Source organism: Rhamphochromis sp. 'chilingali' (genome assembly GCF_963969265.1).
Source record: "Rhamphochromis sp. 'chilingali' genome assembly, chromosome: 12".
Taxonomy (NCBI): domain Eukaryota; kingdom Metazoa; phylum Chordata; class Actinopteri; order Cichliformes; family Cichlidae; genus Rhamphochromis; species Rhamphochromis sp. 'chilingali'.
The window spans coordinates 8298702-8317682 of NC_137939.1; the positions used below are offsets into that span (position 1 = coordinate 8298702).

The 18981-nt window shown below is 40.2% G+C and overlaps 1 protein-coding gene across 2 annotated transcripts in view; it reads left to right on the forward strand.

Moving 5' to 3' along the window:
• The window catches only part of sema3bl (sema domain, immunoglobulin domain (Ig), short basic domain, secreted, (semaphorin) 3bl), a 62878-nt gene that overhangs the window by 24968 nt on the left and 18929 nt on the right, over positions 1-18981 (forward strand). For both annotated transcript variants that reach the window (XM_080898120.1, XM_080898119.1), the window contains exons 3-5: positions 3045-3107; positions 9774-9893; positions 18582-18672. In XM_080898120.1, the coding sequence (XP_080754246.1) occupies positions 3045-3107; positions 9774-9893; positions 18582-18672 (274 nt within the window). The remainder of the gene's footprint in view (positions 1-3044; positions 3108-9773; positions 9894-18581; positions 18673-18981) is intronic.

The following is an 18981-nucleotide window of genomic DNA, read 5'->3' on the forward strand; positions in this document are numbered from 1 at the left end:
TTTTGGAGATCTTATCAAAATTGATGGAAATATTAAAACAGAAAAGTGGCATCAGAGTTTGATCCACCATGCAAAACCATTGGGAAACACATTGCCAATGCAGTAAAAGCATACCTGGATAGAAAAACACACAGTGGAACACTACCAGTTAAGGGCCTCCCCAGAGCCCAGACCTCAACAGTGTTGAAGCAGTGTGGGATCATCTTGACAAAGAACAGAACAAAAAGCAGAAACATCCAAAGAAGAGCTTTGAAACTATTCATGAAGACTACCTAAAGAAATTACAAGGAAGACTTTTTCATAGTACTGCATATTGTAGCTTTTCAACTTAATCTTTGCCCATAAAAGTCTACAGTATATATCTGTTATATAATCCCAGTTTGGTGCCCTCTATAAATCTGACCAGCAGTGCAGTAATGCAGGGTGATTTAATTCTAAACTCAAGGCTTTAGTCAAATAAAAATCAGATGGCATTAACTCGGTCCATGTTGCATGTGTCAGCCCAGAACTGGCTCCACTACGGTTTGAATCACATCAGGAAAGTGGAAAAATTTCCGTAATGATAATTACCAAGGGAAAACTAAAACAAATAATGATTTAGTACATCTAAATGTTTCACATGATCGAATAAATATTCCACTTGCTCCATGCGAAAAGATAAACACGTTTGATTGGTATTTGATATCCCGTCTTTGAAAAATGTATATGAAATCTTCACTCTTGCTTTTCTGGCTTGAAAATGTGGCTGGCTGTCAAAAACATTGTTTTCAGCAAGTTTAGACAACTGGTTTACTTTGCAGAGTTTTTGGTTACACACTACAGTGTATATTGTGTGTTTCCTTGGAGATTGTGGAGATGGCATCTAACCCAAAGAGTGATCTCTTTGGCCTGAAAAGAGCACAGCGTAAAACGTGATGTGTTGATAAAAGTGGTGGTTGTGTTGACATTTAAATCAGTATTTAAATCTTCTTAGAGAGACGATTTAAATACTGAGCAGGTTTTAAAGGACTCGTAATGTTTTCTTTTAGTATTTAAATCAAGTTTCCATTTACATCTTGCCTTGGCTCTGTGTTGCTATGCAGAGATGTCAGATTATTTTGTGCATAAATGCAAAAAAAAGCTACATACAGCACATAAAACGTGTTGTGTTTGATGAATAAAACAATAAAATGCATACATCTGGCATTTATGGTCTCAAAATTAAGGAGCACTTTAAGACCCTCTTGACTGTGTATATATTAAAAAATGTTGAAACAGACCATAATCAAGCCAAACTTTAGCCTGATCCACAGAATACATTGTTTCCAGTTGATTTCTACCATTGCAAGCCAGCTTGTGGAGTTGGAAATGACAAATGAATCAGCAATAGTGTCCATTTCATACTAAGATTTGTCTCCAATACATTTTTGATTAGGAAGCTGGAAAAGAATTGGATGAAGCGTGTCACCACTCACACGGCTGTGGTGAGAATTCATGTTTCTGCTCAACTAAACAGTTTCCATCTACGTTCAGCTGCAGTGTACACACTGGCTGGATTTGTTTAAACTAAATGAAGCACACTATTTCGGAACAGCTCCAGGAGGTAGTTGGGATGGACGGCTAGTTTACAAAGCGCTAAACCTTCATCTAGGAGACCAAAAGGCTTTCTTTATGGATCCCAGTGCTAAACAATGTGCATCAATTTAGTTTTTCATTATGATAAACATCCATCAACATAATGCTCTTTGATAACAGTGACTTTCGCAGTGGCACTCAGTGCATGTGCACATGCTGTTCATCCACGCGCTGAGCGCAATCAGACATGGTGAAGCAAGTCGGGACCATTTGTTTTCCCCTCCGGTTGCTAACATCCCGCTAAGGCAGTTTCCTGTTAGATCAGACAAAGACTTATTGTCTCAGAGAAACTCGTGGTAGTACACAAACACTATGACTTTACACACCCCACTTAAGCTCAGCTCAAACCGACTTGGGCTTTTCTCTTCAGTGGCAGTGTGAAAACTAGCCCCATTGTTTAAAGTCCAAATTTTACCTCATGCTTCTCTGAGATTCACCTCATTGGATTATCCAATTTGCAGACTGAGAGGAAGACTCTGGGAGTTTCCTAATCTATGCTGTGAGAACTTGTGTTTTATTATAGCTCCAGATGGTGTTGAAATTATACTCTTAAGGTGGCTGAACACTTTTCTCCCTGCTTATCTATAGCCAGAAATCTAATTTCCTGTCTTGGCACAGAAAAAGAAAGTCTTGAAATCTTTCAGACATCTGTGTAGTATGTTAGTGTAGCCTATGTACAGTACATGCAAGATTTGCTCTTCGGACCAAGCGAATGGAAAATTTCAACCAAAAGACTTACATTGTGGTCTAAAGATTGTTCAGCGCTGTGGAAGTAGAGGAGAGGGACAATGACACACAGAGCATTACATCATTCATCAGAAGCATTTCTTTCCACAAGCCTTTGGCCTTGCATCGTCACTAAGAAGACATTGCTGTTGATCATTATAAATGCGTTTGTTTTACTGTGAGGGCCTCAAAAGGACCTTCTTTCACTGTCATATCAAAAACTTGGGGAAAATTCAAACCAAATCATCTGCGTGGATTGAAAGAAAAACTTTATATAGCTCAGTTTTTGATGTTTTTAATTTATTTCTTGTGATAGTTATGATTCAGTGTGTGGCTCTGGCTTCTGGTGTTGGAGTGGAAAGTACATTTTTGCCTTGTCACACACAGGGTTTCAGCTTTACAAGCCAAAAGTTAACGCCTAACATCTTTGGCTGCCCACTGGAAAGCCTTGTTTCATCATTTGTGGATGAGCTGTTCTCCTCAATTTGCTTCTAACTGCTACAAAAGTTGAATTTTTGAGGAAGATAATTTGCATTTAACGACTCAATGACTGATATTTCTGTTCTATCCCACCAAAGTCGCTCCAAGAAAAAATGACATTTGGCAGTATGGCTGAGTAAGGCGGTTCTTTGCATTACAGTATTTGATAGTTATGAGGTCATTAATCATCAAACTAATTTTTCTGTGTCCCCGTTTTCTCATAGATCTTCTGGCCTCCATTACCTGGCAACAGAGAAGACTGCATTCAGACAGGGAAGGACCCACAGGTAGCTTTTTAACATTGTTAATATCTGCTTGTTTTAACATGGCTATTTTAATTTTCATTGCAATATGGTGATTTAATGGCAAACTTATTTTTTGTCAAAATGAGCGCTTCAAAAGGCACGACTACATCCAGTGTTTTTTCTGTCTCCTTTGTTTTCACTTTTGTTCTTCAAATGGACACTTGGGGGCGTCTCTGTTGCCTGGCTGGCTTTAAATGGGTGTTGTCAGTTTGGCTACGTCCATCAGCGTGGTTCAAACATACCCAAAGAGCTAGAGTTTAGAGCATTCATGGTCTTGACACTTTCATGCCCAGTCCTGCCTCACCTTCCCTTTAATTCCTCTCACGTTTCCATTCTTCAGGGATTACCTGACCTGTGCACGTCTTCCAAGCTGCTGGTTATTCCCTATAAAGTTTTGATGTCCACCTTTAGAGTCTTATCCTTGTTTCCAGAAACTTGGACTCTGACTGTGCATTGCTGCCAAAAATCTCATCAGAACCTCTCCATAAATGTGCCTGAGTTGGCTCATGGTGCTCAGAAGCTCTTTATTCAATAAACTGCCTCCACTATGACAGAGGGATGGCTCTCTCCAGCTTCCCAAGTTTGACTTTAGGCTCCAAATGATTCTGAAGGCTCACGATCCAAATCCTGCATTCAGAGTTCAGTTGGGTTTACATTTTGTTTAGTTTAAAACAAGATTTTATTAGGTTTGAAAACTAGGATGCAAAATATTTACAATGCTTTTCATTAACAGCAGTCCTCAAATGGTGTGTTATGAAGGGAGGAGCAGAGCGTTCCTCTAGGGCTACTAAGTGTGCAGTAAATGGGATAGCTTGACAGTTTGGTGCCATGTTGTGTTGTGCTGACACTGCAGTTTCCTGCCTTAAGGCAAGTCATATTTTGCCTTAAAAGATAGTAAACTATTAAAAGTAAGCATTTTAATGAGTTAGGAACCAAACAAGTTTCTCTGTATTGAAGTCTACATCAGAGGGAAGTTGAGGGAAAAGATTTTTGTTGTTCATTAGAGCTCTTAATAAAGACTTCAGTGAAGGATGCCAGGGAAGTAGGAATATAGAGAGGTAGGAGGAGAAGGAGGAGGGAAAAACATAGTGATTTACTATCTGGGTGCTGACACAGAAGCCTAAAGCTGGAAGGACATTTCTCATCCACATATATGTGTTTAAACCTATAGTCAACTACCTACAGTCAAGGAAATGTAGCACTCGGGTTTAACATTGGGTTTAAAAATGAAAACATATCAGTATGTTATTAATATTAGGAAAATGTCCATTATGAAATCTATTTATTTTGAAAATGATCCTAAACTAAAGCATTATTGCATAAATATAAACATGAAATATGTGACTGAATGTAACACATCTTTAATAAGAAGAGTCAATAAATTTTAACATAGAAAAATGGGATCTCCACAGTCCACAGACATGCAGTTCAAAGGGTTAGATTAGCTGGTGATTTTAGATTGTTCACATTGTGACTGTGAGTGTGAACAGTTGTCTGTCTCTCCGTGTTTCTGCTCAACTAAACATTTGATTTTTTTAAATTGAAAGGAAGGAAGTCATAAGTTACGATGATAGAAGTCATAAACTGGTTTCAGAGCTGATCCTGGCAAAGTTTATTGGATTTAAAAATCTGACTGGCAGCAGGACACATGAGCTGCTAACAAACATCTTTAAATACAAAAGAAAAATGATGACAGAGGAAATTAACAATAATATATCAAACTGAATTTGATTGAAATAAAGAAAAGATTATTTCAAGCAAGAAAGCTTATTATCCAAATGGCATCATGTCATAAGTTCTAAGCAACTTTAGATCAACTCAGTGCTTTTTTGGAAGGAAGGATGTAAGGAAGTAGGAAAGAAAGGACTGGAGGAAGGAAGGAGGCAAGTTTATTAGAGTGTGGTTGATTTAATGAGACATCGTTGCATTTGGTTCCAGTTGGAGAAGCAAATGGTACTGTTGGTTAACACACACACTCAGACACACACAAACACACAAACACACGCCAAAATGAACACATAGTGTAAGAGTTATAAAAGCACAGCAATTTTTGTACCCTTTTGTGCTTATGGCAAGGAGTTTGACAGCCCCTCCATCTGGAAGTGGTTAGATATTATGTGTGTGTCTGTAAGTATGTGTAGTCTCTGTGTTTGAAGTGGCAGGTGTGTCATGGGTGTCTTATATCACCTTTATTAGGTGTTTCCTCTACAGGCCGCTCATACGGTGCTGGATGTGTGTGCGCTACTGTACTCTCTTTAGTGGAGAAGTGATGTCACGATCCATTATTACACAGGTCTGAAAACCAGCTGTGTGAAACTTTACCTTACTGGTACCAAAGGAGCCGTATTGATTGTGTGTTTCCCTACACGGGAAATAAATTGAGATATTTGACAGTTTTTGTTAAACTGCACCGCCACCTTTATGCATTCCTTCACATATCTCCTTTACTGTGTGTTTCTGGGCTTTTTTTGGTGTCAAATGAGATGGATTACTGCGGCGTCCTATATAATCTACAAAGCAAAAGACATACACACTGAACACACACACACACAGGCGCATGTGTTACAACTTATACGGTTATTGTCAGAAAGCGATAAAGGTTGAAAGGTGAAAGGTTTTTGGACTTTAGTGTGTGGCTGTTTGGTGATTTAGGGAGAAAGGTCCAATCACACTGAGGAAAATCAGGTTAAAAATACAGTTCATAATTTATAGAGAATGTATTTTAATCTTTGGAATAATCCTTGTTACACAAAGTAAAAAAAGCAATGAAATGCAGTTTTCCTTCTCAGCACATTGCAGTAGAATGAATATCTTCAGCATCCACATCCTGACATCATGACACTGAAACTCGGTGGAAATAAATAAATGTGTTTATCTTATCTCCTTAATGAAAGTCTGTCTCCATACTGTTCTACTGACACGTGCCTACCACCTAAAACATGTTGTTACTGATAGTGTTTCCTCCCAGAATCACAACCTCATGGCCTTCACCACCATTAATCACAGCTCACACAAATAAATACCAGGCAGAAGGGAAGGGAGGCGGACAGCAGCTTCTGCTAAACATGTAGTGTCTTGTTTTAAATTTTCCTCCACTTGCCGCTGGGTTGATGATCAAATCAATTCATCGCTGCCAGGAATTGTCACAGTGTTGTTCCTATGGTGCACAAACAAAGCTTTCCAGGGATTAAATCACTGAGATCAAGAACACGGGTGTTAGGATTGCAAAGTTGACATCTGAGCGTGCATATTTGAAGCATGAATTCTTTATGTAGGCTCCAAAAATCAATTGTGCACTCACTGCTCTGCTTTTTTTCTTTAATGGCAGCCCTGATAGTGTCAGTATTCCAACATTTCTTGTAGAAAGACCTGATTATGTCAAGATCCCAAGCATAAAGAATTCTGGGTTTTAAAAAATAAATAAACGTTTGATAAATAATGCGCTCAGACTCCCAAGCTATGATAACATCAAAGCCTTTGGCCTCCAGATTGGAGCTTCTGCAAAAGCTCCTCTCGATTGCGTTTCATTGTTTGTGTTAATATAAATCTCAATAAGATGCACCAAATGTCTGTAACTGTTCAGAATGACTTTTAAGTTCTCCAAGAAGCCACAAAGGTCTCCACACAGGAGTTTCGTGTCTTGACTGAGTGCTTTCATTGCTCAATCGAGAAAAGTCGTTTCTTTGAGGATCAAACAGCAACTGAGACCAAAGACTTGAACACACCATTCAGCTGTCCAGCTTTGAACTGCCTGCACAGTGTTTTTGTGTGTCTGTATTTATGTAGGAGGTCCTGTTCACTGTAGCGTTATACATGCGCATATTTGTGTGCATGTGTGTGCGTGCGTGTGCGTGTGTACAAATGTGTTGGTCCTCACTTCCTGTTAGTATTACAGAATAACAGATTTCTTTCTGTTGAACATTGGCTGTTTATACTGGAAACTGCTCTCCATGTCCAAACCTGCCTCTCCCTACCCGGGTCAGTCATCCTCAAACATATTTGGCTGCTGCTGGAGCTTTCTCTGTGGTTTGCTCCATGTTAGCTGTAGCTTTGTGTTCCAAGGACACGGGTAATTAATGGACCAGTGACCGCAAAATTAAATTTCTCCAATCAGCATCTCACTGGTGCCTCAAACTTTCAAGCAGTCCTCCTCAAATGTGATCCCCTCTTCCAAAATGAGGTATTATTGGCAAAAAAATAACCCTGGACGACCACACAGTGCATAACTGACCTTCCAGGATTAAACATAATAGCAAAGTACATGCCACAATAAGCCCAGGAGATACATTTCTGATTGCAATTCTATCTTTTAGTTAGTTTAAACATAGTTGGTCTCCATTCAACTTTCTTTGTTTCTTCAACTTCTGTTTTTTTACTCCAAATTGACTGAAAAATATGTTAAATATAGCAAAATATGTTAAATATAGTATATTGTGCACACTACAAGTAGGAAGGTAGATGTCAAATAAAACTAAGAAAAGGTTTCTCTTTCCAGTAGCACCCTGCAAATGTTTCACTGTCACTTTGAAATCTTGTACTATTAATGAAAGTAAACTGCTTTACTCCTGTATGATCCAAATTAATAACCTTATTCAGTGGGAAAAGAGGTTTAGTGCTGCAAATTGCAAAGCTCTGCCAGAGATTTGGCAGGGATCTTATTTGCTTATGTTAATGATACTTTTGTCTCAGAGCAAAAGATTAAAAGGTCACTGTCTAAAATGCTGTACATTCTTCTTTCCAAATACCAGGTTACACAAATGTGGTTTCTGTGGGTAATTTCAGATCTTTAAGTGTGGAAGCACTGTTGCTGAGAACACATTTTGGAGGGCGGCAACCTTCTCTTGTTAATTAAAGGTTAATACGAGCACATTACATGCTTTTGTTTTCACCATCTTGCCCTAACCATGACTTTTTATGTGGTAAATTTCAGCCCTGGCCGTTGTTACGACTACTCCCCGAGATCTCCCAGTGAGACAAAACCAGATTTAGTAATCAAACATCTTCATTTTCTGTTAAACACCACTCCCTTTATTGCCACTTAATCCCAGTAAGCCCACACAGAACTGTGAAACCAAACGTCCCAGAGTGGGAGAGACATATTTCCTCTTTTCAACATTTCAATTCGCTCTTTTCTCAGGGCCACACAGATCTTCAGATGACTGCCCGAGTACAAGCACAGAAACGCAGGAGGGGAAGGTTTCTACTCATTTCCAATAGGCTACGTGGGCTGTGCTGTTTGTCTTCTTACAACCACAAAATTAAATTTACGTCTTAATTTTGTCCCTTTAGAAGACGATTCCAACAGGCTGGAGATAAATTATAAGCAAGTAAAACAACACTAATTTAGGATAAATAACTGAGGGGACGCGGTGTCCGAAAACCTTTAAAAGCTATGCCAAACTGGCTCAATGATATCCCATCATCCTCACTGGAAACAGAATGTTTGAAATCTAGACGCTTGTACATCGAAAAACCAGTAGTACATTTAGATTTGCTGAAAACATTTTTAATATAAATGCGTTTTCTGTTTTTCACTTGCCTGGTTTTGTTTGAAACACAGAAATTATCCAGTGGAGGAGAGTAATATAATGATGTAAACTGTTTCTCTTATTGCAGTGACATGGTTTACATCAGGTCTGCAACGAAGCACTCGGGGAAACGATCAGAGGCGGTTTCAGGTCCAACTGCAGCATCGAGAGGGACAGGGGCCAAATGCACAGCATGGCAGATTTACTCGACACATGCACTTGTAAAAACACAAAGACTAGCAAATGCACACATGTGGAGATCAAGATGGCACACGCAGATAGACACACAACACACAAAAACCTTCACCAACACTCTAGTATCTAACTCTCAGTCAAGCACGCTTATGCAGACACAGACACACACACACACACACTTTAGGCACTGATTGTGCAGATGACTTTGACCTGCGAGTGATCGCTGCCCGATCCTTTCTTTCCTCAGGCTGACACCCGTTTTGTCTGCTGCTTTGTTACACAAAGGAAAGAGGAAGTAGTCATGCCCTCTGCTTCCTCTGCAACTCTGTGTATCATAAAAAGGTCTTAATACTCATTTCCTTAGTCACTACTTCTATTGTTCCTGTCATGTGTCACCAATCTCTGTTTTTAGGACCTTTAACTTGAATTTCTTCTGAATTTCCTTCAGTTACAGACTGCCTGATAAAGCAGGAGCAGCTTCTAGTCTTCCTTTCCGATTTGATCTCTTCCTGATTCTATATTTTTTCTCTTCTCTTTCTTGTTGCTGTTGTCAAAAGTTGAATTTAGATTTATTGCTGAACTCTTCATCTTATCCTCTACATAACCACAAACGTTTTATACCAAACCACCAGAATTATCTACCACATTTTAACACGGGCTCCCAGGATTTTCTTGGGTTTCATGAGTTCCTTTGACCTGAATATGATGAATTTCCTTCTTTATCATCGCTTTGGCGAACATCCAAAAATCACAGATACCACTCCTGGATGGAGGCTATCACATTTCATCTTTCTCAGGGCTCAGGACAACATTTGGTATCAATAAGCTTGTTGGTTTCTCTTTGGTACCCTCAGCTTGTCTGCAGTTTGTTAACATATTTGAAATACAGATTTTTAACCTGACTGTGTGTTTGTGTGCTTTGCAGACAGAGTGTGCCAACTTTGTTCGCCTGCTGCAGCCCTACAATCGTACGCACCTCCTGGCTTGTGGCACTGGTGCCTTCCAGCCCATGTGTGCCTTCATCTATGTCGGGCACAGAGGAGAGGTAAGAAGGGTTTAAGATGGGCTGCGGGTGGTGGTGGTGGTGGCGGCTGTGGGCTGCTACTGCTTCTTATAGAACTCTGGACATCTGCAGATTGTCTTGGGCAGCTGATTATCTGACTGCATCCACCATTCAGCAGAAAATAGAAAAACATGCACTGACAATCAGTTACCTAAATACAGCCACAAACCCCTCAAAACACAGACATGCAAACACATATATCAGCTGGGGCTGCTGATGAAAGCTCTGTGGTGTGCAGCTGTCACGGTTGTGGGAAACTCCTATTTTAGTGTGAACTGCACTCACTCTGCATTTTTGGGAACTGTAAATTATACATGCTTTTTATGCACTGTGTAGTTATTAGCAGTTTGAGCTGCAACTTTAGAAACTCTGAATATATATTTCACATCACAATTTAATAAGAGCCTGACTTCTCAACTCCACATAACTGACCAATCACAGCACTGAATGCTGTAACGCACTCTGGCAGGTTACGCTGAGAACTTTTATTGCTTCTCTCTCTTTTTAAAATACACATACAAAAACACTTTACTGATCGCTAATTTGTTTATATGCACATGCAGCGGGCATGGATCAATATATTTCATTACACTGACCTACATTTCAGCTCTACTTTTTACGTTTTCTTTGACGTCCACTAAAAGTCTTCTGCCTGGGGTGCATACGTAGCTGTTGCAATGAAATGTAAAGCCTCAGTGGACGAGTCTGTGGCCACACAAAAATTGGCAGGCATGTGGAGGTCCACCAACCATTTTGCGCACCGTGTGATGATGAAATTTATATCATTTGGACCCAAGAAGACCCCAGCAGACTCACAAGTACAGAAAGTATAATCAAGGCTTAAGTCGGACATATAAAGATACAATTGGCCTGAATTTTCCTGGAAATGACTGTCGATGATGTATATTTTGAGACTGCTGAAAGACAGTAATATACAATCAAACCACCAAGCTAAATAGTAAGAGAGTTCAAAAAGATGGGTGTTACTTTCTGCACACTTTTCCATTGGTCATCAAACATATTGTCCAGTGACTCTTAAAATGTTCATTTGAAATTAATTTGTCAATACTAAGTAAATGAACACTGACTAAAGGCCAGTTAATCAAAAATTTACAGTTGACATGATAATGAAAGGTAGGTGGCCTTACTACTTCTCAGTAGAAAAGCATGGCACCATACAAAAGAAATAGTGTATATGTATGAGATGATACAAGGAACGACTGGGTGGCCTCAAAGCTGTGGAGGAAATCAGTCTAATGGAGCAAATGGGGTTGGTGCCAATGTGGCTTTTCAGAAAAACACAGTTCAGACTGACTGGGGTCTGTGCACAGATCCCTGAGGTTCAATGTTAATTCTCTACAGGCAGCTCTACCATGAGTTTTTCTGCAGGCCACTCAGCCGCAGCATTAAACCCTCTATACATCTTTTCAAATGCACAGGCTGGCTCTCAGATGCTCAGCTGAGTGGAAACCTCTGCAGACTCTCAGACTTGGAGCCACTTAAAGGACAAGAATGTATGAATGGAGCTATTAAGACAGACTCTCTTTAACGGCACTTGAACAGATCCTTGCCCAGTGTGCTGCCCTGTAGGGCCCAGCAGGAGAGGGTCAGTCTTTAGGGAAGGGGGGAGGTGGATGTTGGCAAAGCGCTCTGTTAGGGAAATGAGACAGTGGGATGGGAGAGTGCCAACCTTGTAGAATGTGTGTTGATTTGTGTGTGTGGCTTGTGTGTGCATATAAAGCACAGGAAGTGCATTTTTCCTTTTCTGTTATGGATTTAGGTGCTTGACACAGCGTGTGTTCTCCTTAGCGGTGTCATTTTCTTCCTCCCCCCTGATCTGTCATCCCGAGTGTGGTTTTTGAACTCTGGGTTTTATGGCACATCATGGAAAATGGAATACATATTTCTCTGTTCATGTTAAATAATTTAGCTCAGAGACAATATACTGTGGTCTGCGTGGCTCAAAACTGGGGAAACAAACACTGGAGATAGAAACAGTTCAGCAGAATCCTTATTAAGGGTTGCGATGCATTTGGGAGCAGAGCAGAAATGTAGGCCACATGTTTTAAACTGCAGCCTCCTGGCAAGTGCAGGAGTTTCTGCCCCCAGTGCAACTAAGCAACACACTTGAACTCAGCACTTCTTAGTAAGCGGTTATGGGTTTTTTCCCTGCAGGAATGATTCAGATAGCCAGTTACGAAACTACAGGGACTGTAGGTGTCATTTTTTTTGTTAAAGTGCATTGAATCATCTGTTGCTATCCAGTTTAAGATGATGAAGGTGGTGCACCTGTCTTTGCAATCATTGCTCCTTCTGTTTTATTTGCCCCACGGGATGCACTTTGTGATAGGATAGTTGTGTTTGCACACGTATGTGTGTCTGCCCAGGTGTGTATTTAATGAGCGGAACAGCCTGCAACAGTCGTATGGATGTCAAAAAACAAATCACTTCTTCTCTCCTAAAATATATCATGACGCCAGCTGCTCTCCAGCTTGCGTGTCTGTCTAAAACCACCACTCAGACTACAAGTGTTTCCTGTCAGGTAGTCAGCGAGTCCGGCTGAATGGACAGCACCAAAGAGAGCCTGTCCATTTATATAACCAATTGTAAACTGGTGGAGAAAACACACCCATTTGAGTGCTTGACCTCTCCCAGGAACTGAGGCGGCAGGCTCTCAGTTCCTGGACTCTGGGTGGGATGACCTTTGACCTCATAGGTGTTTCATCTCAGTTAGGGGGCACATACATACTCTTTCTATCGCTCCAGTGGCACCCCATTCTCTCCCCCTTCTCTTTTTCTTGGTGCCACTTTGTTGCCTGACTGTCAACAATGTTTTACGCAAAAATTTCAACATGTTGTGAGAAAATATTTGATTCATTTTACAACAGCTGGCTCTCAGTGGAATAAAATGCACTGTCAGACAGTGTTTTGACTAAATCTATTAGTATTGGACATGCTGTTATTGCCTTTTGGTGTTAGCCAAGCCCAACTGTATTTCATACTTTTATTCAAAGATGAAAACAAAGAATTGGATTTGGAAACATTCTGGTCAACGATCCCACCAGTGTAACCTCATGATTGGCCGTGTCAGTAATGTTCATATTTCTTGGAGGTCAGGCGTGTCTTAGACAACATTTAAAAACCACTAAAAGCATTTTTTATGCTCATGTGCAATGAGATTAAGTTTCATTGGGCCATTCAAGAAGAACTCGTGTGTCGCGTTCCTTGCTTCAGAAAAATGACCCATGATTTAGTGAATTATCATCAGTTAAGAGCATCATAATCCCCATTAAATGAACCTCTAATTTTTGTCTCAGGTCTGTGTGTCTTTGTCTCCCCCTTCTCTCTCTCCCTTACTCCCCCACACTTAAAGACTAACATAAACTGAAGTCCCCCCCGGTGAGTGACACAGCTTGCCTGGGCAGCGTCATAGATGTGAAAATAAACCAACATGTTACAGTGACGACATAAAGATACAAGACCACACACACACACAGACACGGGCACACACTTATACGCACACATAGAAGCCATCAAAACAAATAACACCAGCTAAAACATAAATATGTGGACAGGGAGACAGAAACACAAGCAAACATTCAAACATAAAAAAGTTCAATGTATATGTGCAGATACAGGGAGTTAAAGCAAGCTTCATTGATCCTGAAGGTCCATTTTTCAGTTAAAGCTGACTTTTACTTAAGATTTGTGTTTTGTGGAGCTTAAAAAAATAAACTTGCTTAGTAAGGAATTTGCTAAATCATTTCCGCTCGCCATCATGGCCTAAAAAGAGTTATTTTTCATGTCCGTTGGGAAAAATAGTAAATGCCTGTCAGTGTAACAGCACTGCAAGTGAACTAAAAAGCTTGAAAGCATGATGAAAAATTGATTCCTTGTAAATCACCTGTTCTAGTCTTCTCATGTGTGTTGCCTTTGGATCAGACTCTTCACTAGAGCTCTTTAAGTGAAAGCTAAATTTACTGCCTGTGCTTTTTCTGCTCATTTTGCCCCATTTGTCTCATTTTAATTGGTAGTTTACATCAACTTTAACTGTAATAATTGCTATAATTGTAGGCAATAGCTCTCGTTCCGTCTATCCTTGTGTCTTTATTTTTTTTCTGCTTTATCTTCCCCGCTTGTCTTCTAATCTCCCTCCATTCTCAGACTGTTTCTCTTTGGCTGACGAATATTCAGTAATTTTCAAAAGCAAATAAAACCAGAAAAGATAAATTCGAAAACAGAAGAGGAATGAAAGGCAACAAAAGATGAAATGGGAGAGTGTGATTCCCATGCTTACTTCCCCCAGAGGGAGAGTTGAATAGTGAGAGAGGAAGCCCAGTCATTATTTGACTGGACAGAGGGGACATAGCCAAGTACAACATGGTGTCACATGAGGTCTGCTAGTTGTCCAAGATGTTTGAAGCGAGACCAAACACTTTTAGACGTTAAGTGTTTTATACAGCTCCGTGTCGCAAAATTTTATCTGATGTTAAATAATAAACCCCGGACAAGTCAAATAAACTTGATGATTCAATGTCCAGGACAGATGATTTTATGTTTTAATGTGGCGTCACTTCTTCAAAACATTTATAACAATCAAGGACAAAACGGGATTTTTTTTCCCTTTGTTTATCTTAATGGGACAGATGATCTAATTCAAACTGAAAGTCAAATTTTTGTTCCTGTCTGTTATTTTTGCATGCAGCCTATTATTTTATTCTTAGGATTAGGATCAGAATGAAAAATCCCAAAGAGACACTATCCATTCATTTAACTGGTGGAGAAAACACACCCATTTGTGTCGTCAACCTGACAAAGAAAGGATTGTAAAAATATGGGAGGTTGAAGGCGTTCAGTCTGAAATGTCTTGTAAAAGTTAAATGATAAGTAACAGTGTAGATGCAGTCACCAACCTAGAAGTTGAATCAAAATTAAAATCCTCCAAAAGGTTTCAACAGCACACAAACACCGTGAACAGGTCCAGTTTAATCACTTTAAGTAGTGTTGAAGCCTGTGAGATGCTAATTGAGACACTTGTCAATGATTGCATCACAGAAAAATGTCACCCATTTCAGAGTCATTACAAAGGCAGAAACTCTCATAACCACTGAAGCCACAGAACAGAAGGAGCTAAGCGACCTGTGTATGCACTGGAAGATACAGAGATCTATACTATATGAAGAAATGACCAAATCCAGTAGTACAGACCTTTTGTTTAAGGCAGGCTGTAACGATCCTTTTTAATGCTGAAAGTTGGACATCTTAACATGTGAGTTTATGGGGGTTTTGGAGCCAGCCTCAAATGGCAAGTAGAGGAACTGCGCTTATTTCAACACTTCATTTTTCAGCTTCAGACGTTGCCCCTTGGTTGTAACCAGTAGTTGGTTTCACATTCCCAACAATAAGAGCAATAGAGTTGTTTTTACTAGACAAGTCGGGCCCTATATTTATGAATGCAACTTTGTCATTCATTGAATTCTGGTTTACTGTAGTTGCTGTCAGCAATGAAAACGCACATATCCATATTACTGCTAACATTACTCACAAAATATTAGCCCCCTAAGTGGTCAAACCACCAAAACAGCTGGAACAGAAAACACCTGGATATACTGCTAATAGCAAAGTTGTGTTCACTGTCTTGTGAATCCCAGCACCTCATTTATAAGAAGGTGGGTCAGTCTTTAACATTGAATCTGTAGTCTCTCTTTTAGTCCGCTGATTAAGGGTGAACATTGTTTTCAGTATTAGTTTTAATTTAAAGGTTAAATAATCCGCTGGATGGAGGTTAATGAATAAACTAAATAAATGAAGTTTTCCGCATGTTAAATTACACAAATGGAAGTGTGTGCCTGTGTCAGTAGTCACTTGTCTTGCTGGTCTTGTAGCGGGGGTCCGATGTGTTTTGCTTGGCACAGCTGTGTGTAAAGTGGCCTGGATGTTTCTCTCTCCCTGTATCACGGCACTTCTGTGTATTTGTTTTGGCAAAGTATGGGCAAAGTGACTCTGACAGTCTAATCAGCTGAACAGGCAGCTGCGCCATTCCTTTGGATCACAATGAGATAACACAGACGCACACATGCAAACACCCCGAAAGCCGCACCGACTCGTATTTGCTGCACAAGTGCACAGCGGAAAGACTGCATATAGAAATGCAAAACACACACGCACACTCAAACACACACACACACACACATATGTGCACACATGTGAGTGAAGAGGTGCCGAAAGGATAAGGATGACTAATGAATGAGCTAAACGACCTGTGCATGCATGAGAGGAGACGAAGAGCAGAAAGCAGCTGGAAATGAGAAAAAATGCAACACAGAAAGAGTCAAAGTGGTGGAGGAAAGGGTTTACTGTATGACATAATGAACTAATTAAACAATACATTTACACAAAAGGTTCTGCTCTTTTGCTATAAAGTTATTGACATATGAAAGTTTTTGAATAAAAATTGTCACGGTGTGGATAAAATCTGGTCAAAATGACAAATGAAGCCCTCATAAATCCCGCTTGTGTAGTACTGGAAGAATTAAAGAGTTCTATTCTCATACAGGGCAAGACATGAATCAGATTACTTTTAACTTCTCCTCGTAATCTAAAAAACTGATGAAGTGTGAATTCTGTGCATATGCCTGCCCTTCAACACCTTTAAAAGTCATTCAAACCAAAAATCTACATGTAGATTAAATGAAAAAGTTTGTGCATTAAATTTGAAGTGTGAAGAAATTTGACGTGTCCGTGATATTTGGCACTTATTACTGCCCGGGTGACACACTGTGTGTGGGCGTATTTGCTGTCCACTGTGTTTCTTACAGTATTTTTATCAAGCCTACTTCAATGTCATCATCTCCCCTGTGATCTCTGCTCAGTCAAAGCCTCGCCCACCTTGTAACAATGCTCCATTGTTTATTACAGGAACAAAGACTGAGACGGACAAAGTTCACTGTAAGGACACTTAAATCAGTAACATGCACTTGCATTAAACCAGAGGTCCTACTGCTGCTCTTGTCACCTTCTATTCCCCTTTTTTTCCCTGGAAGTTGACTGCATTTGGAATTGATCACATGCAGGCGTCTCTGGCAAACACAGACTGGTACACTGGTGTCACTGAAGTGGAAATTCAAAGACAGAAAAACACAAGGCCTTTTGTCCACAATGACCCTTTTTTAAGTGGACACATCACACAATCCAAAGATACAGTATGGCCAGTATTTGTCAGGTGAACTTTACAAAAGGGTAAAGGACAAAGAAGCCTTCTGTGTGAGGCTTTTTTAATTGCTTCCTTACTCCGCTCTGCCAGAGTAAGAAAAGTAGAATTTAAATGCAGTTTCACGTAAAATGGACGTCAGCGGGGAATGTGAATTTATGTTAACTTGGCAGGCAAGAACTGGATTATAAAACCTAAAATATATTCTTCACCTGGACGCACTGAAGGACGAACCAGTAAAATCATGTCTCCATCCATTTCTATTCAGCATACTCAAATTATACTGCCAGGTTGGGGGGGGGGGAATCACTTTACCTGTGTTTAGCTTTAATTTTGACAAAAGCACAGAAAGGTAAGTGACAGCTATGTAAGTGTGGCTCATTTTCAGCATGTCATGAAACCCCCAAAATCCCATCAAACCCCAGGTCATTTGCATCAAATGTGCTCCATCAGATACCTTGGGGTGTTGTCACGGTGCACACACGATGCTTTGCTTCTGCCTTTTTGGAGACAGGCTTTGATTTTGACTGAATTAACAGACTTTTTAGCCAAACAAAACAAAGGTAAGCAGTAAATCTGTAGTGGGTCAGATAACAACTTGATTTCATCACAAAGTTCAGCCATTGTCCCAACATGCAATATAGAGTGATGTCACATTCATACTTCCTACATTTTTCCAGCACAGACTGTTTTTGGAGTGAGTGAAGGAGCTGATGTGGCTGCAGACTCTTGTCGCCTTGTTTCAGACTATTGTTGGTGGTGCTGAAAACAGCAGTTGCTGTGCAGCAAGATATGCTGCTGTTATGAAAATAAATGAAATAGGAAAGGTTTGAATGAACATGGTGTACAGTTCAGTCTATCATCTGGCCACAGACTCAAAAAACTGTTTATATTTACATGTCATGAATTTGGCTGTATATTTTTGCTTGTTTTTTCCCTGCAGAGTATGTGTTGACTGAGATTTATGATCTCAGGATTGAAGCACTTTTTTTTTATTGTTGACAAAGTTTGTATTTTAAGTCGATTTAATAAGTGTTTTACGGACACCCCCCCCCCCCCCCCCCCCCCCCACAGCTCTAAGGAATAATCTGCACTGGGAACAGGGTGGGAAATTTCTCTGAACCCTGGCAACTGCTCTGATCCTGCATTTCCTCTTATCTCAGACAGCGCCGTCAGTCTCAGACAGTCGCCGGGTTCGCTGAAAGGACAAATAAATGTAACACCCGGTGAAACTAAAACCAGCCCATGGTCTCTTTTATTTGTGTCGACAATGGAACAGAGGGGAAGAACAATGGCCTTTCAGTTATTAAAAAATTAACCCTTTATACAAGATCCAATTTGCTCTGCTATGGAGACATACCTGCTGAGCTTTTCCTCAGAATCAGAAAAAATAAACACTGATACATTATATCAGCTATACTTAAGGAATTAAACACTAACTGAGTGTCTTCCTTCCCCAGCACGTGTTCACAATGGACCCTCTAAATGTGGAAAATGGAAGAGGAAGAGTTCCACATGACCCCAGCTTCCCCTTCGCCAGCACCTTCAGTGGTATGTCCCGTATTGTTTGGCCTACATTTCTAAACAGCTTCCTGAGTGGTTTATGAAGCCATATGGCGAGGGCACCCGTTTAAGATTCATTAGATGTTTTGTCGTACAGCAATAACGCTGACATATTCCAAACATTTAAAACACAGACTGCTCTGGCACGTGTCAATTCCCCTTTTCCTTTTCCTGTTTACTGTCTGCCTCTCTGCTGTCAGAGTAAAGGTAAACATGCCAAAAAAGAGAGAGTAGGTTAAAGACCCAGTATGGGGTGTTCTAGCCGTCATAATTTTCCGTCAAAGGGGTTGCACAACA